Source organism: Streptopelia decaocto (assembly GCF_964273445.1).
Source record: "Streptopelia decaocto genome assembly, chromosome: 4".
Classification (NCBI taxonomy): domain Eukaryota; kingdom Metazoa; phylum Chordata; class Aves; order Columbiformes; family Columbidae; genus Streptopelia; species Streptopelia decaocto.
The window spans coordinates 73,946,881-73,973,269 of NC_138658.1; the positions used below are offsets into that span (position 1 = coordinate 73,946,881).

A 26,389-nucleotide genomic window follows, 5' to 3' on the forward strand; every position below is an offset into this window, starting at 1 on the left:
CATGCTTTATTTCTAACATGCATTTGGTGACTTTCAACTTCCAGTCATTGGATTGGTTTGGTTTTGATTTTGTTTTAAATATCAGTCTGGCTGCTAGACTGAAGATCTTGCTGTAAACAAAATATCTTAGTTCAATACGATTTTGTTTTATCTTTCATAACTGCAGCATAAAAAATGTGTATTATACATGTATAAATCATAAAATAGCATATACATGCAGATTTAAAAGTATTACTTGCTTAATATTTCACTGATTGAAATATACTTGATGAAGATAGAAACCCCACTATGCTATAGTACTGTAGGCACTTAAAAATTGTGAGATGCAATTATAAGCCTTTCAGCACTGTAAACACCAAGTCAAGCTAACCTTGTAATGAAAGAAAGACTGAAAAGATATTCCCCTACTTTTCACCATGAGAATATCCTCTAATTCTAAAAGCTAAGGAGAAAAGTGCCTTTATAATATGCTTTTCTATTCAACTCCACACTATTCTGTATATTTGTTCTCTTCCAAAGTGACTCAGGTGCACCAGTGTCTGAGTTGCAAAGGAGAGAACGTCTCTCACAGAAGGTCTTCAGCTGCTTAAAGATTTACAGTAAAAATCAACACTCTAAATTCAACCTGGGAAGAAGAGGTAGTCAGTGTAGACCCCATAGCACTCTTTGGAGATAGGCTATTTAAAAAGATGATGGTATTCTGCACCAAGCCTAGTTTTCCAGATGATCTGAGATATAGCAGCACTTGGATTTCACCATAGGTGATCACGGCTAAGCCTACACTGACAAGTGTGGAAGAGTAGAAGAGCAGTCATTGCCAAGTAGCTATTATAGATAACCCTTCACTCTCTAAAGAGATCTTACCAAAAAGCCTCATTTTTTAAACAAAGGTAACCCAAAAAAGGCCTTTTTATGCCTTTCACATATAGCATCTGGTGGTGTGGTTCATGCCAATCTCTGGTCTTCACAGGCTGAGTAGTGGCTCAGTGTGGTGTGGTACATGTTGAGCTTACAGGCTGATGGAGATGTCCACAGCTCACTGATTGAGCCAGCCTCCTGCCTGTTTTATATATATAGACATACATATATATATAACAGGCCATGTTGGATGAGGATTTGAGCAACTTGGTCTAGTGGAAGGTGTCCATACCAATGGCAGGGGGGTTGGAACTAGATGATCTTTAAGGTTCCTTTCAACTCAAACCATTCTGTGATTCATATATCCAAACAACTGAGGCTAAGGACTCCACATTTACACCACCCTCATTTCATTTTTATTCAGACTCCCTGCAGTCTTCTCCCACTGACTGAAAGTCTCTTAATAACAGAATAGAATAGAAATCCATTTAAGATGCTCCTAAAGCACGTCTTCCAGGAACACCACAAAGAATCAAGTTTATATGCCCTAAGACTACTCTGTATCATGAACTAAACCACAGCAAGAGGGAACAATTGGTGATTGCTCCAAAAGTGCACTTCTGATACAAACAAATGTAACACTAAGGCCAACGTGAATGCAGCTAACATCAAAGTTACCAATAGCAAAGGCCACGTGTGGAAAGAGAAGACTGGCCTTGGAGATGCTTAAGAATGAGAAAAGGTGCCACTGTGATTCTTTCTAACTGTTGAGAGGGTTTTTGTCTAATAACTGAGGGAACTTCGTAAATTAGCTATTAAAAATAAGAAAAAAAAAAAAGTAATTTGATCCCTATGCAGTAATAGAAAAGATGTTGAAACTAAGTTATTATTTTCTATCTTAATTTAGGTGCTATAATTGTACTCCTAAATTTATTTTTACCACTGCTTAAGTTGTGGAAGATTTTTTTTTTCTTCTGTATAGATCATAATAATGGTCCTTAGTGTAAAAAATTAGTCTTCTTTTTCCTCCAAAAGGACAATGAAATCTCCCCTTTTAAAGGAAAAAAGAGAAGAACAGAGCTTATCCCACTTGCCTTCAGCTTACCAAAAGTTATAACACCAACAAATATTATTTTAAAAGTGGCTTTATTTCTTCTATGGAATGGGGGAATCATCTCAGATAAATTCAGTCTTTCATGGCATGCACATGAACAATTACTGCCTGAAAATAATTGTATCAGTTGCTCTAAAAAGTTTTCAAGTTGTTTTTTTGTTTGGTGTTTGTGGTTTGGGATATTTTTTAATACTTCTGCAAGAAGTTTTACATCCTGAATTAAAGGAGTGCATGAGATTTGATAGATTACTAGATAAAATATTCTAAAAATGGTCTTTTATAGCTTAATGCCTCACCCTTCAATTATACATTCCATTTCAGTGTGAGATGTTCAGATGGGAATGCTAAAGAGTGTCTCAAACTGAAACTAATTTTCTTTTCTACAGCAAATAAGGTTCTGATTCAGCAAACTCTGATCTATGTAAGTTTATATATGTGGATTTTCCCCGTTAACTCACAAGGATAATGAGTCCATTTATGTGCTTTAGTTCTCTACCTGGGTAAGGAGTACTACGTTTAGCTCCATGAATAAATTAATTGTCTGAATGCAAAAGTACATCTTCCTAATCTGGGTAAGCAGAATTCATTAACTCCTATCATACAAGGAACAGAAAGTAGTAGCGATATAATTGCAAAAGTAACCTGGGATGTTCCTGAGCAGTCAGCAAAGCCTGCATGCTGATCAGCTTTCTGAGCTAGTGGTTAAATAAGACGGCAATTAAATAAGTGATTGTGCCTCCGGAATTTAAAATGGTGCTTTGTGCCGAGCAGAAGTGTCTCAACCAGTTTGGAAGGTCTCACTGGAACCTCTCTGGGACAACTCTGATATACAGGGGGGTGCTGGAAGCCAGAACTCCGCATAGGAGATGGGAAAGCGTGGGTCTATAGCAGATCCCAGCTGATGATTGTGTCTCATGAAGTAATTTAAAATGACTCGTGAGAGACTATAAAAGATTAAAATGCTCTTAGAAGTTATTCTTGTCCTGAGAGAAGTTTGGAAACTGCTGATACAGGCTAAGGAACTGGATAATCAAAGAAAAAAGAGAAATCCTTCACTCTGCAGATCTTTCCATCCCAGTCCAGAAGAGCTGCAATCACCCAATGTTGCACACCCAGAAAACAGGACAGGTTTCCCCCGTCATTAGTCATTCCTATAATTCAGGCTACCTGAGATTAGCACTGCGTACAGGAATGGAATTTACATTTCACAGGTCTAAAATTAAGCATGTCAAAAGCTTTTTCTGTAAATGTTAATGCATAGTGACAGATGACTAAAATGAAGCTATTCTGAAGTCTCCAACTGCCTCAAGTCTTACATCAGTGCCACAATATACTGACAACCACGAGTGTATGTTACCTGTTTACTCAAAGGGATGAGCTGTTTAGTACTGTTATTTACTTCATAGGTTTTGGCTGCAATTTTCACTGTAGCTTTATTTCTACATGGCTTGCACTGGGGCAGATTCAAGTTAAGTGGGATTTCAAATCAGAGGTTCAATTGTTGAAAAGATGTCCAAACAGGTGGTTTTGATTGGTTGGTTGGTTTTGTTTGTTTGTGTTTTGTTTCTTTGTTGTTGTTTATTTTGTTTTGTTTCTTGTTTTTTGTTGTTGTTGTTTTTTAATCTTTTAGTGTAGACTACACTGTAGACTACACTGAAAAGCAAGACACACATCTACTCTCACCATGCCTAAGAAAATCCAATCAACTGGTTAGGCAACGCTGAAATCACAAATTCTTTACCTCAATAAACATCCTAAACCATCCCTGCCAAAGCCCGCTGGAGCAGCAAGGTGATTTATTTATTCATTTAGATTTTAACCAGACTTACCTCATATCCTAGGCAGCACATACACATTAGGAAAAAACAAAACATAAACCAAACAACAAAACCATCACAAACAACAAAATCTGCACAAGCTCTGAAGATCTAAGCAAATTAATGTTATTACTACAGAAACAGAAATGAAGTTTGCATCTCTTGGCAGTTGTGATCATATCTTCTCTTGGGTGATTAATAAATCAATTGTGGTTTGTCTCCTAATACACGCTCTTCTCTTTACTCACAAATTCCTGTTTTACTGCACAAACTTTTGTCTCATGCTTGTTTCAATCTCAAGCTTTTCCACCTTATTATGAAACAAAGTTGATTCCAAGAAGCTTTTATATTCCTCGCATCCAATCTAATACTTCCCTTCTAGTCCTAACTTTTATTTCCCAGGTGTCTTACATACCCTTATCATCAGAACAGCTTTCCTGATGTCACGAACTCCATCATAAACCAAGCGGGAGGCATCTATGAACTCATTTTCTTCAAATGGCTGTGGGACATTCGCACTCAAAGCTTCAATGGCAACTTCAACTTGTTCGGCAAAACGTGGCATAACTAGATTAAGCAAAATGAAAGGCAGTAAGATTAGACACTTTCTTTCACAAACATTTTTTCCCCTGCCCTTGGGCATAAATACTTTCCAGTAGACATGGTGCATATTGTTGTTACGATTCAAGACCCAGGAAGGCTCATGACGTGGGTTTGTACCGACTCCACGCACGCAGAGCTCTGGTACATTTCCTGACAGCATGAAAATAGTGATCTTCATATTTTCTCCTCCAATTGCACAACAAAAGATGCAAAACTTCCTTTAAAAAGTGTGATTTACTGAGTTTTAAAAGACTGCGAGAGATCTGAGCTGTCAGGAAAGTACATTTAAAACCATTACAACTTGGAATGAACACAGTACATATTCATGCCAAATGATCAAAGCAAAATGCAGCCATTATGCCTGCTAATTTAGAAAACTAACGGCAGTCTAGCTCATATTGAATAATAATAATTGCATAAGGAACAAAATGCAAAATCTAGCAAATTACTTTTGTGAAGGCACATAAGTGAACATTCTGTTTCTTCACTATCATCATGTATATAACATAGAAAATAGCCATAGATATTAGCTAACAGTATTATAAACTGTGTATGAGCTTTTTAAATACATATCTTTAAGCAATTATTTACTTATGTAAATAGTTAAAGGCATTCCTTGCAGTAATAAGAGGCTTTTATTCAGATTTTATACAGGATTCCTTTGAAGGCATAATCACTATCACTTTTTTTTTTCATATCATATATCCAGAAAGATAAATGTTCCCCAGTTTAGTTCTCTAACAACTCAAACCCAAATCACAAAAACGGGAACATGACATTCGGGTTTCACTAATTATAATTCACCTATACTACTGTACTTTATTACTCCTTCAATATTTTAACATTAATATTGGAGGATTGGGATCTCATACACTGCAAGACAAACAGAATCAACGTTCTATTAGAAATCTGGATAAAAAAATCTATTGGGATTAATTCTTACAAATTTCAGGAACTTGGGTCAAGTTTAAGATTTACACATAGCCATCTTTTCATTACATTCACTTCATTATTATCATTTGCCTTCTTCCAGCATCTAGGTATGCAAATCATGCTCCAGTGGTCTTATTATTTTGACACTACAAGTGAAAGAACAGGGAGAGATTATTCCTAACTCAATTGCCTTTTTTTCTTATAATATTATCTTTCTCTATCATCTTTTCCCTAGACCCTATTTTTAATGCACTTTTTAGTAGCCTGATCCTAACTGGAATTTCCAGTGCCATTTTCATCAAGAGCAGTGAAAACCTTTCCTAGGAAATAAAGTTTCACATATGTTCTCCTTGACTGAGTGTCCTTAAATATATTTTACTCATAATGAAAACTATGTATTATGCATCTTATTACCTGATTTAAAGTAAAAACACCGAAAAACATGATTCAAGACTAATCTACATTTTGAAAAACAAGTGGCAGCAACTAAGATCGCAACTTTTCTGTTTCTGACATTAAACTATTATCCACTGGATGCTAAAGGGGAACCCTTTAAAGGGATATGTCTATTCAAATCTTGTTTATCTTACGTATATACACATATATATGTTTGTTCATGTACACAGATGAGAGAACAGAATGGTATATTTCACGTAGATAATGTTCAGTAAGTGCAATAAGTGCTTGGGATATATTGGAGAAATCAAGAAAAAGTGACAGCAACAGTGGACTTTAAAAAAGTAAACATTAACAAAGCATTGCTAGGCAGAGGGGAAACATTTCCATTAGAAAAGGACTTTGAGAGAGCTGGAAGGTTTGGAACGAGTATTAATAAATGCATATATGAAATTATCTTGATTAATGGAAAACTTGAAAGTGTAGTAGGAGACTAATAAGATTGCATAAGGAAGTCTTTAGCCTGAAAATCAAAAAGCAATCATTAAAAATACAATGAAAACATAAAGAATAAAAGAAATATTTTTAGGGTCATAAGGATAAAAACAAGTAAAGCTGGAGATGGAAAAATGACAACAAAAAAGGAGGTAAAGAACCCTAATATTTAGGGCCCTAAAATTTCTGTCTAGAATTTCCTAAATAGCAGAGGTGGTCAGGTGTATAATATAATTAACAAGAAGTGCAGCAAATGTGGATTACACAACAGAAGTTTGTAAAACATTGACATAAACACAGGAAAATGTATCTGCTAAATACGTCTTCAAGTTGACAGACCATTATAAAATTTACCCTGTAGTTCTTAAGAAAATAATCAAAGGAATTTCTGAACCACCTTTCAGAACTCAAGAAAAGCAATAACAGTGAAAGGATTTAGGAACAGGAGAAAAAGCACATATTTATGTATACAAAAGCTGAGAAGAAAAGAAGGAAAAATTATATAATATTCAGCCTGATTTCAATATCTGGAAAGAAAATGAAACATGACATAAAGCAATTAATGTTTAATTATCTTGTAAATAATGAGCAGATGTTGGACAGGCAACAGATTTGTCAGAATAGGTTGCATTGAGGTGTTACAATATTTTTCTTGACAGGGCAGCTAACTAGTGGGTAGGAGGAAGCAAGAGATGTGATGCAGCTGGATTTTGGTAAGATTTATGACATGGCCACACATGACATTCTTAGAAGAAGAACAAGAGAAGCACAAATTGAATTACTCTATGGTGGACATGGAACTCATTAGAAAAAGCATCTCAAGGAAGAATTCCCTCTGGTACATTGTCAAACCGGGAAGATATGTCAAGTGGCTTCTTGCAATGTGTCCAACAAGGTGATGCTATGGTACAAAATGGCAAATGTCAATCTAGATTATTACAATATAGAAAAAAGACTTCAGAGAAGATATTGTGAAGTTGCATAATGAAGCCCTTTTTGGAGTACTATGCCCATTTTTATAAGTACCCGACTGTAGAAGTGTGCCCACAAGAAATATATGATTATTTTTCCTTAAAAAAAACCCAAAATATACTTTCTGGTTGTGTCCAGACATATTTCTACGTTTTAACAACATAATTTAGTCCAAATAATGTAAATGCTTATATATTCTTTATCTAGAAGATATTTGTTTAAAATACTCAAATGAAGGAATTTCCACCAACCCCTCAAGGACATTGCTCAGAGACTGATAGAGTTCACTGCTCAGATTTTTATTCCCAAAGAAAGAACATAAAGATGCTTATTTTAGTTGTCTATTGCATTTAATTTCTTTTCTTGCAATATATATTGTAATTTACAATTAGCATCTAAACATTTTATTTGGGCTACAATTATTTTTTTAAAGGATAATTAATTTACTAATTATTAAAAGTAATTATTTACTTGATAAATCAGAACTCCCCCTGGTATCTGAAAATCAGATAGTGTTAATAGGCAGTTAGAGTGTTTAATAGGCAGCTATAGGGTCTTTGTTCAGCACAAGATCCTGCAAAATGTGCAACTATAAGAAATACTCCTCACCAGAAATGAACTTTTAATTTGTGAGAGATGATTTAAACTTATATATTACTTTACTAATACAATGCTATTGGACTTATGACCAGGCTTTTCTTGAAATGGATGTGCAAGAGGAACAAATAGGTAAAGGTCAAAGCAGAATTCAATTGTCAAATAATTACAGGATCTTCCATATTTTTCTATGTTCTCTTTGCATGAGAATTTTTCTCCTCCTACTTAAATTTTCAAGTCCTTCATCTCAGTCAATGAAGCCTTACGCCAATAATGTTCCAGATTGAAGCCCCACAGGGAGTTTTTCTCACTATGCCACTGAAAAAGATGCCAACAGACACGATTCTATTCCTCCATTCAAGCAGCAGCTCTAGTGCATTCATAAGTATGAGCTCGTGGGAAGGAGATGAAATGTTAAATTTTGTTCATTTTGGTGAACATGATGTACTCATTCTTGACCACATGTGTAGCCAAGGGGAGTGCCCATTGGATGTGAAAGCTCCTTTCAATGAGGTTCTTAGGGACATGGTTTAGTGCTAGAGTTAGGTTGTGGTTGGACTCGATGTACTTGAGAGTCTCTTCCAGCTGGAATGATTCTACGATTCTAAGAATTTTGACCTTGCAGACCTGGCCATAGTTTAGTCCTTAATTTACATTATTACACATGGACATTATCTGCTATTTTAAAATGGAAATAACTATTAAACTATATGCTGGCTTGCCAATTGCATTTTTACATCAGTGCTCATTTTTGATTAGACAAGCAAGAAAAAAAATACCTTAAACTAATAAGATCCTATTACTTACAGTTTCTCTAAGCACATGTTGTCATTTAATGCAGTAAAGATTTTGGAAATTGAATCGAGAACTGCATTATTCTCCAGTTAAGGTTATCAGGCCACACTCGAGGAGCTCCATGACAGTGATGGATGGGGAAATACCTTTCTCAGTTGCACCCACAAAACCTCCAGTCTTTCTTATCTGTAATTTACTGCACAAAGAAGGATATTCTTATGCTGACAGTGAAAGAGCTACAATCAAAGGCATAAAATCTGGTGTTGAAACTTGTAAATGCATCAGACAGAGGATGATTCATTTATTATGTATAGAGACCTTGGCTATGAGTTTCAGATTTGGAAGCAAATCAATACTTGCGTGAAAAAATTAAATATTGTTTTCTTAGTTTGAGCTGTGGTCTTGAAAACAGTTCCACACTTCAACTGAAAATGTGATCCATTACCATCTCTCAATCTAACTACATGAATTAATTAGGCACCTGTATAAATGTTGACAGAATAAGGTCCCAAGTTAATAGCAGCATTTCTAATTTACTGACTTTGTCATCCTAACAAATAAAGATTTTTAAAGCGTTTCTATAGATGAGTTTCCAATGGTACTGAATGTAAAATCACTACCAACAATCTAGGCTGAACGGCTGCTGGAGAAAAACTGGGAAAAAAGAAAGTTAAAATTACTTCCATCTAGTTTATTGATTATTATTATTTTTAATATCAGCATAATAGAAAAATAACATATTGCAATGGATGAATTCATGTCTTGCTAACAACCTGCATTTTCTTTTGAACCATCCTGCACCACACGGAAAATATTTTCTCAAAAGCTTTCTTGCTTTTCTCCCACCATGCCCATATCTCCTACACATTCAAATTATCAATTAATTACAGATTTTCTAAAAATAGATTTTCTATGGATTTTTTTCTCCTCTGGTAATCAGTTTGTATTGCAATGTCTGTATTTAAAAACATAGCCACAACTTTTGTTTAGTGACATGTGAACAAGAAATTCACTTTATAAACAGGGAAAAGTTGGGTTACATAATAACATTATTGAGATTAAAGAAAAAGGTGTTTAGGCTTTATTGTTTACAGCATTAGAATATTAAGTTTCATTATGAGCAAGATTAAATGAATGCTTAGCTAATTTTATGCACTTTTATGGCCTTATTACTTAGGCGTGCAAATGCCTCACAAACTTAAGTAGATATGAATGGTAGTGACCTAGAAATGGAGAAATGCAATCAAGGTCAAGGTCCCTCCAGGCATACAGCTTTCTAATTTCTAGTGGTATCAGTGGGAGTTGCAAACGGTGGCTTGGTTTCATCTTACTCGTTCCATAATTTTAGGTGCCCACCTGTAAAAAAATGGTCTGATTTGGGTAAGATTATTCAAGAATGTCACAAAAGTCTAACGGTTTGGACCGCTAAACTGCTAAAATTTGAAGGAAGGATCCTTGAAAATCTCACTCAGGGAAGCTGTGCTTCTAAATAAACATGGCTGTCATGTATGTCAAGTAAATCAACAGAACTATCCAGGATGATTGGCAGTATTGTAAGCTAAGAGTTATCAGGGGACACTAATAAAGCAAAAATCCATGCAGGCCACACCACGCTACAAAAAAAACCTCAAAACAAACAAAAAAAACCCAAACAAACAAGTTCTGTTAGGAAAAAAGCCCAACCATTATGCAGATTTAAGAGCTTTTAGTACAGAAAATTCACAAAGGTATACCTTAAAAATTCAGAGTTTTGAATAAAATTTCCTCCAGTTTGGTTATTTATTTCTTTATTAAACCATACTGGGAAGTTTAAGTATTTTATACAGGTATTTAAAACATAATTCCTATGGAATATCTGACATATTCTGTCAAAGAGAGCACAGTTTCTCAATTCAGCTTGAAGGATGTAAAAGATGACATCTCATTTAGCTTAAAGTGTTTGTCAAAGTCTGTTTCTAGAAGAATCATAAATTCCTTATCAGATGATTCTACATGTTTAATAAAATGTTTATTAGTTCTTGCTCTCATATCATATAATAATATTTAACATTTCAGCCATTATTATTATACTGCTAATTAAAAATAAAAATGCTTATAAAGCTGTACTGAAATAGTATACAATATATAGCAATATTAGACTAACTGGTTTTCTGAAAAGCAGATTTAAATATTTTGTGGCTTGGGCTAATGTATGCTTCCATCTATGTATCTTTGTAGAACATACTGTGCATAGACATATCATGCATACATATATATATAAAAATAATATTTGGGTTGTCATGGATGAAGAAATGCCAATGTATAATTATGTGTTTTACATCACTGGATTGGGTTTTCAGAGTGTTTGTCATTCTGTGCTCAGAAAAGTGGTCTCTGACTCCTGTTACAGCTAAATACTCAATACAAATGTGAATCTTCATCATCAGTTCATAGAATCATAAAATCATAGAACGCCCTGAGTTGGAAGAGGCCAACAAGGATCATTGAGCCCAACTCTTATATGACAACCCCAGAGTTCACACCGTGTGTCTGAGGACGTTGTCCAGTCTCTTCTTGAACACTGTCAGGCTTGGGGCTGTGACACCTCCCTGGGGAGCCTGTTCTGGTGTCCAGCACCTCTGGGTGAAGAACCTTTTCCTCATGTCCAATCTAAACCTCCTCTGGCACATCTTCCTGCCATTCCTGCAGGTTCTGTCATTGGTCACTAAAGAGAAGAGATTGGCACCTGTCCCTCCTCCTCCCCTTGTGATGAAGCTGTAATCACAATGAGGTCTCCTCTTAGTCTCCTCTTCTCCAGGCTGAACAAACCAAGTGACTTTAGCTGTTCCTCATACGGCTTCCCCTCCAAACCCTTCACCAGCTTCGTAGCCTCTTCTGGACACTCTCCAGTAGCTTTACATCCTTTTTATCCTGCAGTGCCCAGAACCGCACACAGTACTCCGGGTGAGGATGTACCAGAGCAGGGTAGAGTGAGACAATCCCTTCCCCGTGTATCAAACTCTGCATCTCTCATTAATCACTCAGGAAATAGGAAAAGCAAAAATTAAGGCAAAATTTATAGCATGGGGGTTTAAGCGTGATAGCATAGGAAAGGATGAAACAACACTGTCCGAAGCACAAGGCCATCTTTTCTCTTCTTGCTCTTACCAATTCCTTTTTCCCCATAATGAAATGGTTAAAATATAAATGTAAAATAATTTAACTTCTTTACTGCACTTTGCAGTAAACACAAGACTTTCAGGAAGAATCAGCCTTCACTGCCAACAAACTGCACCACTGGCTTAGCTGCGGACCATAAAACCAATGTTCTCAAGGTGCCTTGGATTTATGGCCAAGCCCTGACCTTCTGGCCCGTATGTCTTAAGTAAATCTTCCGAGAATTCACAGAAGGTTCCTATTTAATCTGTGGGTATATGCTGTTATGCAGTATAGACATGGTAGACAATCATATAATGAAAGAGTAGGTCTCAACGCATACAAAGATGCATACTCAACGCATACTAATGATGGCTGCAGGGACATATGTGCCTTACCAATTTCGTATGTCTCACTCATTCTCCTGCCTACTTGTGCAAATCAAAACCACATACGACGAGTACCCCAAAACATTATTGCTACTAAATGGAACTCCCTTCTACTTAATACTTCAGATAAAAGGTAGCTGCAGTTCTTTGAAAAATCCCTTCAAGAAAACAGTTGCGTTCTGTTGGACAAAACATGGCTTATATAACACAAGCAAAACACTCTTTCTGGCTTTTGCTATAAGTTTGTGTATATCTGTTTGTAGGTGTGTGTAGGCAAGGGGATGCATGGAATGCCAGTGTTTTTATTTTAAAATATTATTGTACAATTCACACTTACATTCGCAAAATATACTGTTGGAGCTAGTCAATGTTCACTGCATTTTTCTACCTATATTTTCTAGACCTGGTATATATTTTTTCTACCTCCACAAGCATCCTCCTTACTTTAAGAAATGGCTCTTAAGAACACAAGATGTTTTTGAGAAAAGATTTGAACAGCAACTAGATAATAATGGTTTACAAAAATGGTCACTTTTATTATACTAACCTACCATTCATTATCAAAGATATCTGGGCACATCCAAAATAGATAATCCTAGTCTTTTTAAACTCTCCTACAGTTAATTTGCTTCCAAATCCCCAGATTTCTTTAATTTTGTCATCCTTATATCTTGACCTTTTTCAATTTCTGGAAGATCTTTAGGCCATGGAGATCAAAGCTGAAACAACTATTTGGGGCGCTCAGTGAATATCCTCCTTGAAGTACAGTCCAACATTTTAAGCACCGATTTGAGGACGGTTGTGCACAGAAAAGGTATCGTTGCCCAGCTGCCCATAACGATACCATATTTTTTTCTGAGAGGATGAATTACCTCAGAGCCTGTCAGTGTAGATAATATAGTTTAAGTTGTTCCATTTACCTAGAGAAATTAAATAAAATTATCTCTTATTGTTGTCTTTCTGATGAGGAAACTCCCCTATTCCCACCGGCCAAACCACCATTTTCCTTTTGGCAAATTTTGCTTCTGTCTATCCACCTGTTAATTAATACATTATATAACACAAGCCACAGTGCTGACCCCTGAAACATCACAGGATTTATCTTTCTGCCTGCTGAGAAATGGTCATTTATACTTTGCTGGTGCCTTGTAACCAGTTCTTAATCCATCAAAGGCTTTAACATTCACTCCATGGTTACCCATTTTCCAAACAGCTGTGCGTGCAGGACTTCATGAACAGCCTTTGAAAAATCTAAATCAATTACGTTATATTCTCCTTTAGTGCTACATTCTATTTTTAAACTCTGAAAGTAGAGAGAATAAGAAATAGTGTTTAAGCTTTTAGACACCATGGAGATTCATACATCTCTTATGTGTTGCATTTAATTGGTTTACAATATATTTTACGTGGCTTCTTAATGTATTCCTCTACACATTGAAGGCAGTCTCTCTGTTTAAAAATCACTTGGATCAAACTAAGCACTGGTGGAACATACTATTGGGTATTCTCTGGTCCTTTTGTAAAACACCTTTTTAAAATAATCCATTAAATATTTTTTGTTGGTGATACCTTGACCTTTAGATTTCAGTTTAGCAAAACTTGAACGAAAATTCTACAGTGCTTTGCAGAATAAAAGTCATAATTTCATCAAAATCCCTGAATAAATGATCTCATGTTCTTGGGATGATGGTACCCAGAAGTTGTACTATAACTACCTGAAACACCCATAAAACATGAATTTAACATAATTTATTTTTAAAATAGGTTCCGTTTTGCAATTTTCAGCTCTCCCTCAGATTCAATATTCTCTTTTTTATTACAGCTATGCTTAAATTCATCTCCTTGCTTCTACATTTTGTTTGACTTCATATGACTCCTGAAAAAACCATCTTTACTACATTTTAGTATTAGCTTTGATAATATCATTGAGCTGCCTTTTCCTAGTGATAAATATCTTTCAAGTTTATCCTAGTCACACTGATAAAACTCTCACAGGCTTATTGCTGAATTGTCAGTAGTGCTGATTTTGAGCTTTAGTTCATTCTGATAAAGACAAAATAAAATAATTGAGTCAAAACAGAAGTCAGAGACTGGCCTACTAAAAAAACCCTAGTTACAAAATTACTAGGATATTTTTAAAAACATGCTAAGAACTGAAACTCTAATTTCTGATCTGAATCAGACAATTCCAGATTTCCTATGTCCTTTCCAGGACTGAGTAACCCAAGTGCTATGGTAGTGGCTCTTCCAGGATGGTTTTCAGACATCACAACACTAAATGAAGAACAAAAAAAATATTGGAAAGCTTTTGCAGCCCCTCCCAAACAGTTCTTGTTTCATTTGTTTCACCTTTTCTCCTTCATTTCCCATTCACTCCCTTTCATTAAAGCCCTGCAATGTCTACTCTAGTCCCTAATTTAAATTGAACCTTCTGACCTTTAAAGAATGTCACAGCTTCTTCTCCTCACCGCATCTCAGAATTCTTGAAAAATAAAATTCAACCTCATTGCCTGTTACTTGATTCATTTCTATGGACAACTCTTTTTACCTGTTCAGGAACTCATGCTGCTGCTTTTCAGTTGTTACAACTTCTCAAGCAACTGCTGACTGGACTTCTATCTCCTTGTTAAAGTCAATGGAACGTTCTGTGTTTTCTATGTTGAAGATGTCCCTGCTCATTGCAGGGGAGTTGGACAAGGTCACCTTTGAAGGTCCCTTCCAACCCCAATATTCTATGATTCTGGTCTTAGTCGGACCAGGGTGCTGAGCCGCATGAATGATCTCAATATTCAAATAGAAATTGTGTTCTCTGTTTTGTCTTATTCCTTTCCCTCACTTTTCACCACCCTCTTTTCCTTTTCTTTCTCCTCTCTTTTCCTTTCCACGTTTCTCTACTTCACCACTTCACCATGGAGCTGCCCAGGCCAAGGGCTGCCCCCAGGGAGACCCTGGCCGTTGCTCTTTAGGAAATGAAGCTAAAGATATTAGTAAAACTCCAGAGTCTTCCCTCTGCCCCCAAAAAACAGATGCACATACACACACCAAAACCCAACCAATCAACAACCAAAAACAAAATGAAAAATCCCAAAACACACAACCCACAAAGAAACAACCAACAAAATTAGACCCTGAAGCTCTGGTTTATCCCTGCACATAATTAACGTTCACTAATTCTTTGAGTTTTGTGTTTGTTCCTAGCCAGCCCTGTAGACTCTGTGGTTTTATAGTTTTAATTTCGGATTTATAAGGAAGTCAGCAAGTGAGAGCCAAGTGTTTATTTTGGTTTTAAAGGAAAATAAAAATATGCAATTTTAAGAAGACATTTAGCAATGCGTCACTCCCTAATCCTGCTGTCAGAGATAAAAATCTGTCTTCTACCAAGTGCTTGGCTATAAAGGCCGTGGCTTAGTCAAAAGAGAGAAAGAAAGCACTAAAACACTAAAGAAACCCACCCTATCTATTCCAAAGGCTGTAAAGTAAAACAACAAACAAATACAATTTTAATGGGAAACCAGTTATTAAACTAAGGTTTGCAGAGTGGCAAGTTCTCAAAACCTACCAGTATTGTTTTCATTAAAGATTAATTTTCTCCCCCTCCCAACGTTAGCAGGGTGTTTCTCTTTCCAAAACAGTGAATCCATATTTCTGTGGATCAAACCCAGCACTCATATAATATGAAATTCCTGCAAAAAGAGGCTTAACAGAGGTTTTCCTTTCCTGCGTTGATAGTTTAAAGTAAATCATAGTTATAAGAGAAAGATAATGTGCTTATTTCCCTTCCTTTGTCATGAAAATATTTTTTCCCATCTTTAAAAGCACTTCATTTAAAAATAAATGTTCTGTTCAAAATAAGAAGGAACACAGATGAATAAGATAAAGTGTTCACAATTTTGTGTCTCAGAGAGATTTTGATATGTGCATCTGGGGGTGGAGCCTGATAACCCTCATCATTCTTGAGTGTTTGATAAAATCTGCACAGGATCTCAAGGTGATGAATAGAATTAATAGATAAATATATGCATGTATTCACAGATACTCAAATCTCTACATCCATAGCTACACAGATGTATATGTAGACAGACAGTAGTTTTGGGGGAGAGGGCAGGGCATAAAAGGGCACAGAATGGGGTAGGGCGGTCTAAATACCACTACTTTAGGATGACAAAATGAGTCAGTAGATTCTACTTTTTTAATGAACAATCATAGAGAAATAATAATCAGTGCCTTTGTAAATAGCATGAAAAGCTGCGGGTAGAAATTGAGCTATAATATCAATGATCCACATTCACATCTGGCATAAATCATTTTATCTTCACTGGCTCCATTGAATTTGGGCACATTCTGTGTTCTGACCTTATATTGCACAATGTGTACATGATGAACAAATCTTAACATTTAAAATAGATATTTATTACTTATAAGTTTACTTAGCTTTTACAAAATACAAGATAAGTAAAAACTTTGAAGAGCAGAGACACAGTGTTAAGTATTGAATCTCAGCATTAACAAGTTGATGTTGTTAAGATGCACTTAGTCCAAAGCTTCTAGCACTTAGTTATAATTTAAATTATATCAAAAAATGTATTAAATATGGAATGTATTTACTGTGTCTATTATTGATCTATATAACTGTACTTTATAACAGTTGGTTACTCTGTTCAAAAATTATTAATAAAACAATTTACGGAAAATTACGTCAGAAATTTTAGCTGGATAAAAAGCCTGAAAATGTGTTGTGTTGCCTCTGAAGGCAAAACCAGATTAAAAAAAAGTGTTTTCACCCCGTCTACCCTTCTAGTATACTTTTATATTTTTATATAATCAATTTATTTTATATAATCTAGCAGAGATTTATATCTTTTCAATCAGGTAACATATTTTCAGTTGCTCAAATGTAGTTTCGATGGAAAAATTGTTTTGATTAGAAACACAACTTCGGTCACCAACAAGAACATTCACCTGCACAGGCCAGAGAGTAACGTTTGTAATAATTTTCTAGAGACACATAATACATAATCCACCAACTCAGAAAGAACTTGAAGAAAATGCTGTGTATTATTTATTCAGATCATTGAAACTTTGATGAAGTAGACTAGCCTTGATGGAGTACTGAATCTCTTCTTTTATGTGGCTCTTGTCAATATGACTTCTGCAGTAACATTGAGTAGGTAATAAAATCATGGTCATTAACTTGTTTGTTTGTATCTTGCTTTCAAGCACAGGTTTCCCTCTAAGTTACAGATTTCAGAGAACTAACTGAAAGTTGCAAGTGACTTACTATAAAATAATATTTCAAGTAAGCTTACCAGTTTCAGAGAGCAGTTTCGTAGCTTCCAGCACCTTCTCGGTATAAACTCCAGTTTCATAGTTTTCCATCTCTGCGTTAATGATGTGAATCACTCTGGCTGCACGGCCTCGGATGGCGCCCGCGGTTCTGTCCAGTGTATCGACATCCCCCTCTTGGAGAGCAATCACACACTTGTTCACATCTTCCAGAATGTGGTTTTCTGGAATGTAGGGAAAAAAAATATGGCTCATTTGATTTAATTCTTCCCTAGCAAAGCTCACTGATTTGGGGAAATGACAAATGACAGTATGTTAAAAAAATGATATCTGTCCTTATCCAGGTCTGCAAAACAAATAGCATTCTGTAATACTATGCCACATAAGAGTAAAAATCTCAAGAGTGATATTTATCTTTAAAGCAGACTGGGCTATATCCTTCCACCTATATTGTGAGTACCAACCTGTAACTCTATGACGAAGTCACATTGCTTTCACGCATCACACTGATTTTTATTATAATGAAAGTGTAATAAAAATCAATTCAAAAAGGAAAGCAGTCAAATATTATGCAGATGTTCTATTAAACAGCTGGGCAATTTCTTGAAGATGAATTTTCACATTCTTATGAACATTTAATATTTTTGGTGCATTTGTGCCTAAATATGACACAGTATAACTGTCCATGTTCTGAAGTAAGAGTTGACACCACTGAGTTTGCTCAGATGATGTAATATTAAGTAGGTTTCCTGAAATCTGGGGACCTGCATTGTTTTTTCTTGGCTCAGAATCACACCATCTACTCTCATGTGCTGTAGTATCATAGTTTTCTCACATACAGATAATCTGAAAGGATCAAGCAGATTTTGACTAGGTCAGATAAATTTTTCCCACAGCCAGTACAGTTAAAAATCATTTCAATAATAAAATCATGGCTGAATTTCAGATGTGAGCAAACTCACTCTGAGAAACTCAGTGACTCTACACAACTCACTTTTCTGCCACAGCCACCACTAAACTAAAAATGAAATGCTCTTCTTTGTAGTAGTAATAAATAAAACAGAATCAATCAGTGCACCAACTGCTTTTTGTTCGTTATTCTCGCCCACAAAAATAGAATGATACACTAATCTTCACGGTTAAAAATCCCAAGGTTGGATCATTTGAGGGTTTCAGAAATGATTTACATTATGTTGAATTTTAAACCGTAACAACTGTGAATGAAAACTGGAAGTGTCCTGAGCTGTGAGTCAGAATAACTTGTAAGGCTAAATTCTTCATTTAAAAAACTCTCTATCCATATCTAAAAATATTGTTCTGCTAAAATTTTTCTTCACTATTTTCTACTCACCATTGCCATTCATCTTTACCATGGCATAGCCAAATTTTGCCGAACAAGAAGCACTTTCTGAATATGAACAGATGCAGAGTTTGGAATATAAAGTAACTGACTTAAAGCTATGGTCAACCTTCTTTTGGTAGCCACCGTATTGATAAAACATGCCATCAAGTGTGATGCTTCATATGAAGAGGAAGAGGTATCTATCACCAGACAGCAGCCCATTTTCAATGCTTCACTGGTTTAACATCCAAAAATAAAAGTACTCGGTGTAAGCTGAGCCTTCCAAGCTTACAGCTGTCAGCAACAGGCTTTCTGGACGCATGACACATTTTCTCACTTTTAATAGATAAAGATGTCTGTGGATAGTATTAGAAAAAAGTCTAAACCCAACAGAAATACTACTTCTCATCTGCCTTGTGAAGTTTGGATCTAGGTCAAGACTGTGTTTGATATGAGAAAAACAAACAAGACAAAGTCATTCATTCAAGTTTTATGGATACAAGTGTTAGGAGTGAATAAAATCCTCAAACAAATAACCAAATGGCCATTTAAGCATGTTTGCCATCTCTTAGGCTTGTGGACTGGGTCTACAGTTTACAGCTTGGTCTGCCCTTTCCTTGTAGAACTAGGTCTGTTATGAAGTGCCTCTCACCATGAAATCTTGAATAAAAAAATTAAGTGCTACCAATTGTGAAGCACCTTTATATTCTGAGAGCTCATTTTCATTTTCTTGTCATGGCTTGCAGTAAACACTCCAGCCGTGATGTTTGAACAGTTGAGTGTTAATTATACTAAACCAAACAATTTCCTGTTACTAATAATAGTGGGATACAACTAAACAAACGAACAAACAAAAAAGTTTATTTTTAAAGGATTTTTTTTTTCTTCTAAAGATCTTAAACTTGTATTAGAAAAGTTAACAAATGTCAAATAAAAGAATGTAGAATGAAACACAAAATTAAGTCCAAGCTATCTCCTGAAGACTGGGTCTTTTGTAATGTTAAGTTTAGAGTAAGCTAAGCACACTGGGCACATTCTGTGTCCTTATTCACAACAATGAAATACACCTCTTTCAGATCATAATAGGAAAATGAGTTTTCTGCAGCAGACAATTAACCCAAGACATGCAGCACTCGGCATTTACAGTACTCATTGTGTATGACCATATTATAACAAAACACTCTGCTACAAGTTGTAGCACTTTACAAGGAGGATGGAGAAAAGATTATGACTCAACGTCCTTCTCCATCCCTTTGTTATGTAAGGACTAAGGTACTTTGTTTTTGTAGAAGAGCTTGCTTTGCATTGTAATCCTTCCCAGCAAGGTCAGAGAGGTGCTAAAATTTGCTGTTTCTTATGCTACTTTAATTCTCTCTGGTTGCATTGCTACCTCAATAACTCAGGGACACATAAGTGCTTCCCAGCTCTCTGGAAATGTAGACACTGGTCATGTCCTGAAAACATACCTAGATGGGATTCATATGTAGCATCTGCCTATTTCCCTTCTTTTTATCCCTCTTCATGGCATGATAACCTGGTATTGATGATCAGAGGGCCAGGACTATATGGTACATCTGCCCCACTGTTTAGACACAGCTTGTCTGAGCCAAGTGACAAAATGAAGTAAGGAAAGTTCTTCTTTCCTCCCGTTGCCTCCAACTGCACAAGGAGTCTGACAATTTTTATAAATACAGTCAACCAGGTCTGGAACACATTTTTAAAAGGCGGCCAAAATCCTACTTTGTGCCTGAGTTAAAACAAAACTTCCCTAGAAATAGAATCTCAAATAGGATGCTATTTTCTGGTAGATGAAAAGCTAACCATTGCTACCAGGGATTAATTGGCATGGCATGGTTGCTCCTACCGAGCACAGATCATCAGCGTTCCAATAGGAATGGTCTAATGGACTAATGATGCTTCAGTAATTATAGCTTTTCTCTGCTCTTACCCCTTACTTTAATTTAGGAGTTTATTTTTAGAATAATCCCTTATCCCGATACCTGAAACTGAGAGGAAATCGTCCACCGAAGTGATGTCGTCAACAGCTTCAGTGAGAACTCGCACTTGTTTCTCCCACTGATCTTTAAAGACATCCATGTTGTCCTGTGCAACTTTGCTCTGGGGTCTGGCAGCCAATGTGAGCGCAGCATTTATTACCTGTTGTTCAAAATCATTCGTTACGAGAAGTGGCAAAAGTTTTTTCACAAGGGAAAGAACAAATAGATTATGGATGGTGTTAAAAATATAGTGTTACACCCCATCTGATATGCAGGTCTCAAGATACAAATGGATTTTTCACAGTTCCTGGAAAGCAGGCAACAACGTAATGACAAAGGCAAGGCTATAATCTCCATCTAGGCTGTTTTCTCAGCTAACTGATGCTTTCTAATGCCAAAAGAGTAATTTTTAGCAGGCATCTTACTTACCTGTGGGCAGAGACTATCAATCTGTGTTGCTGCCATACGGACTAACTTCACACCTTCTTCATTATTTGAGATCGAACAGGCCAGATTTGCAACCTGCAATGAAATCAGCAGAATGAGAATTATGTTTTAGGCAAGCAGGCCATTTTATACCTTTCTCTCTTCTTATTGAGCCTTGCCTAGAGTGAAAGAATTGTATACAAAAGGAACGATACAGCATCTTCTGTGCTTGTGAACAGAAATCCTTGTAGATTACTTTTTACTAGCAAACTGAACTACCGTTTTCATTAGATTTTTCTCAAAATCTTCCATTGCTGTCAAGTATTTTGCAACCTCCTCTATAGCTTGAAAATAATATCCTGAGGATTCATCTAGAGAATGTAGAACGTCCAGCAAAATATCTATACATTTTCACACACAGAATTGACTGGGTTGGAAAAGACCTTAGAGATCATCAAGTCCAACCCTTGGTCCAACTCCAGTCCATTGACTAGATCATGGCACTAAGTGCCATGGCCAATCTCAGTTTAAAAACCTCCAGGGCCAGTGAGTCCAGCACCTCCCTGGGCAGCCATTCCAATGCCTGACCACTCTCTCTGCACAGAATTGCTTTCTAATCTCCAGCCTAAATTTCCCCTGGCAGAGTTGAAGCCCATGGCCCCTTGTCCTGGGAGAAGAGCCCAATCCCCACCAGGTTAGAACTTCCCTTCAGGTAGTTCTAGAGAGTGCTGAGCTCACCTCTGAGCCTCCTCTTCTCCAGACTAAACAACCCCAGCTCCCTCAGCCTCTCCCCATAGCTCTTGTGTTCAAGTCCCTTCTTTCCTCAGAGTTTATTTTTCTTTTTATTAACCATGTCCACTATGAATAACAGCAATCAGGCTCATCCATATACTCCCTGCTTTGCAAAATATAGAATCGTTCATGTTCTAACATATGGAATTGCGTTTTTCCACCTGTGAACAAAATTCTGGTACTATCACTGATACTGGGAAGCTACATATTTCTCTAGTATCTTTGTTGTTTTGGATCTTGATGGTTTTATGCATGTTAAAATTGTTTTAATTCTCAGGTGTATCTATTTATTTCTATGTGATTGTCGACCCTAGAGTAAATGTTCATTAGCAAAAGTATCACAACTCGATATTGTGAAATGTCTCAGCTGAAAGCCTTATTCTGGAATGTATGCCCGAAGATCTCAATCAAAGATGTAGGTATCTACATGTGCTTTCTCTGGCACAGTTTTGGGAACGCTGAATCTCGCAAGACTGAAGGTTGTTTGGATAATATGAAGACAGGGGAGATTGAGAGAGGGACTTGAATGAGATCTTGAATGAGAAATCAGGCCATGACTTCAGACACTGCAGAGCTGTGTCCCTGTAGCTTGGATACAAGTGGTAAAGCATGCAGATCATGTTCTCCCAGTTCATACAGTGCTTCTTGCAAAAAAAAAAATCCATTCCCAAAAGCTCTGTGTGAAGTCCGTGATTCTGCCATGGGTTTTCCAGACAGCAACTCATAGAATCATAGAACAGAATAATAGAATCATTTCAGTTGGAAGAGACCCTCAGGATCATCGAGTCCAACCATAACCTAATCTAACCTAACTCTAGCACTAAACCGTGTCCCTAAGAACCTTGTCTAAATGCCTTTTAAACCCCACCAGGGATGGTGACTCCACCACTGCCTTGGGCAGCCTGTTCCAATGCCCGACAGCCCTTTCCATGAAGAATTTTTTCCTAATATGCAATCTAACCCTCCCCTGGTGCCACTTGAGGCCATTTCCTCTTGTCTTATCACTTGCTACTTGGGAGAAGAGACCAACACCCTCCATGCTACAATGTCCTTTCACATCACAGTGCACATGACTAAGATCATCGGTGATATTAAGATCACAAGTGTACACTCTGGGAGAGGAGAACTCAAGAAACGTTTTTTCAATCATCCAAAAGTATGGCTCCTCACTCTAATCTACATTAAAATAAACTTATAAAATTTCAAGTATGCTTCCTTGATTCACTGTGCCTGAAGGCATAACTATAAGTTGGAAATAATTCATAAATTAGTTCAAATACCCCCATCTTTCCAATTTTCCTCCGGTCTCCCTTTGTGGTATTAATCTGTTCTCGTTTCCAGTGTGCATCGCCACATTAGCCCTGGTCCATCTGTTCTGCATAGAACCTATTTCACTTCAGAGTTATGTAGAACGTGGTTTGCATATATCACAGTGGCAACGCCCAGGCAAGAAAAGAACCCAAGGCTTCAAAGAGTCTTGCAGGCATTTCCTAGTCAAGATTTTATCATAATGTTGTGGGTTTTATTTTCATTTCCTGATGAGACAAATGAGTTAGTCTGTTTGTTAACAGCCTTACAGCGCTCATGTCAAAAACACTCTCCTAAGCTGACATCTTTTAATTAATTTACCATTTTCTGTATCACTTCTTTGCACACATCAAACAAACCACTTTAATCTTCATGAGAAACAAAACCTAAGCAAGATAATAATTAGAATGCAGTAACATGAGTGGAAATTACAGGCCATAAAAACTTGCAAATGGTATTAAGTTGGGCAAAGTTATCTTCTGTATTTTTTTTCAGATTGCCCGTTTGTTTTGTGATTATCATTATGAAAATCTATCCTGAGGCCCCAGATGCACCATATTTCTTACTTGTTCTCAAACAGCAGTGAGAGATGTGACTGAAAGGGGCTGGGTGTCATGAAGTGGCAATCAAACCCGTAAGCAGGTCTTTGAGTTCTCTTGGAAGACATCTTCACAGAAAAAAGACAACCAACCAACCAACAACAACAAAAGCCAAAACCAAAAACCCCACAAACAAACAACAACAAATATCCTACAACCATAAAGTAAAAATTATTATATTGTTTGGATGTTACTATCAATACAAAAAGAGCAAAACTGTAATCTACAGCTACATTAAATAGGCATCAAAAAGCATTACAGTTATCTGTTTAAAAACAATAATTATGCATATAGTGAATAATCATAATCTGAATAGTTTCTGTGGTGTGTTTCAAGTCCTGTATCATCAGCAGTCAGAAAGCAATATTACTTTCAGAATTCAGCAGGGAGTACCAGCCTATACCATGGGAAGATCTGATTATGTCAAATGAGCATACAGATAAGCAAATCCTACAAAGGTAGATGCAATCTGGATAAAATTGAATTTAGCATTACGAATCAGAAAAACTATGACTTTACCCAAAACTTATTTTTAAAGCAGGGCAAGAAATAGACATTACTTGCAAAAGCCTGTGTTTCGGTGCTGTTGTGTAAGCATGGATCTGTGAAATAGCACAAGTTCTAAGTGCACTCAGTCACCAGATACAACACTATTTAATTATTTTGACTGACTTTCTTATCAAGTACACCATCAAATTATTATCAATTAAGGTTTTTGGTGCTGCAACACCCATACACATAAAGCATGAGATAATTCAACATGGTTTAGCCTACTATAAATTCAGCAATCTCAGAGAGTTTTCCTACTTAAAACTATGACCAAAAAAAGCTTAGACCCAATTCCACCCCACGTAGCTATTTTGTATAGGTGCCAAACTGATCACTTTGGATAATCGACAAAAGAGAAATGGAGATTCCAGAGACTGTTTCAGATCTTTGGTTGACTATCTCATCCTCTATATATATCTAGTTTATTATTTAAACTTGGATTATAGCTGGTTCTGATGATTGTTGACAATGGTATTACTGAAATAAGAGAGGTTTTAATGGTGCATTATAACTTGTTTTGCATGTGTGTATTTAATACAAATGTTTTGTGAAGAACTCAAGACTCTCTAAGTTTGGGAATTTATTTAATACACCACTCCTGAGTTGGATGGAGCAGATAAAATAGAAGGGAAAATAAAAAGGCTGTATGTTATCATGGCTGCTAATTTGCCAAAACTTTGATTTGACAGCCTTTCACTTCAAGTGCTCTGTCTCCACTAAAGCATTGAAGAGGAGATTTCATGTGAGGCTGTGGAATTAACTAGATTGATTGATTGATTGATTGATTGATTTCTTTCCTTCTTTCCTTCCTTCCTTCTTTCTTTCTTTCTACTAATTTTCTTGAGCATTCTGAATTCACTGATTGCCTAAACAGAACGTAAGTTTGTATTATGATCAATGTGAACTGTCTGAAGAGTATTTATATGAATGAATACATTTTAAATACCAAAATCAATGAACTGTGAATCATCCTTGAAATGCATTGGGAACCTAATAACAGTGAAACTGCTGGGTAGATAAAGATTATTGTTCAGAATTTCAGGTCTGCTAAGCTACTCTTGTGCCATCAAAACAATTGCTAAATACCTTAAATCTGTCCTGCAAGAGCACGGAAAAGTAATGAGCAAGAAATTATACACTCCAGCTCCAGTGATGCTGTATCTCTCTAAAATCACTAAAGCCACTGAACCAGTTCTAGAACTGGGGAGGTCGAAAACTGTACTAACTCCTTCAAATTAATTGTCTTATCATTGGCACAAATAGCCCAAGATATAACTCTACAGTTTGCTAAGTATGTATCTTTGATCATGCAAATAGTTCTAATTATTTAAAATATATGCAGGATCAGTCCCAATAAAATGTATTTGCATGTATTTGGTTGTATTTCAGCCTCAAGCTGTTTCTTTCTTTGGATTAGTGCTTTTTCATTGCATTTGCCACACAAACTACCTAGGACAGGAAAACTGCCATAAAATTGCACCCCAAGTTTCAAAAGTAATCTTTAATACTAGTTTACTTTATTTTTACGCTGATGAAAATCAGGTGTAGGTACTTTTCATTGTGCTTCTGAACTAGACTATTTCCAATTTTGACTTGTACTCTTTGTATTATTAAAGGTAATTATGGCAATCATGATGTATTGACCTCTGGTTCAAACTTAAATCCAAAGATTTATTGTGGCCGCTCGGAATTTAATATATGTGGAAAGTTCCAAAAAATAAATTCATCATGTAAAATAAATTCATCAATGTAAAAAAGTGGATCAGCATATGCTATAGCAAAGGAACAATATAATAACAAAGGCTGTAGAATGTTGTAGCTAATGTAAGTATTCTGTTATTTTTCTTTCTACCATAGTTTGCTTAGAAGAAAGGGTACAAAAAACTTGATTTAGATTCCCCAACCGTTTAACCATTCTAAGGTAGAGAATGTAACCTACTTATATCTCAGTTTTGTCTATTCTTTGTATATATTTGTTTTTAACTTTTG

The 26,389-nt window shown here is 36.2% G+C and overlaps 1 protein-coding gene across 1 annotated transcript in view; it reads right to left on the reverse strand.

Moving 5' to 3' along the window:
• Window positions 1-26,389, reverse strand: part of CTNNA2 (catenin alpha 2) — a 490,369-nt gene that overhangs the window by 41,283 nt on the left and 422,697 nt on the right. Inside the window, exons 10-13 of the mRNA XM_082051003.1 lie at window positions 21,156-21,248; window positions 20,730-20,886; window positions 17,411-17,611; window positions 4,205-4,356 (exon numbers count right to left, since the gene is read on the reverse strand). Of these exons, the coding sequence (XP_081907129.1) occupies window positions 4,205-4,356; window positions 17,411-17,611; window positions 20,730-20,886; window positions 21,156-21,248 (603 nt within the window). The remainder of the gene's footprint in view (window positions 1-4,204; window positions 4,357-17,410; window positions 17,612-20,729; window positions 20,887-21,155; window positions 21,249-26,389) is intronic.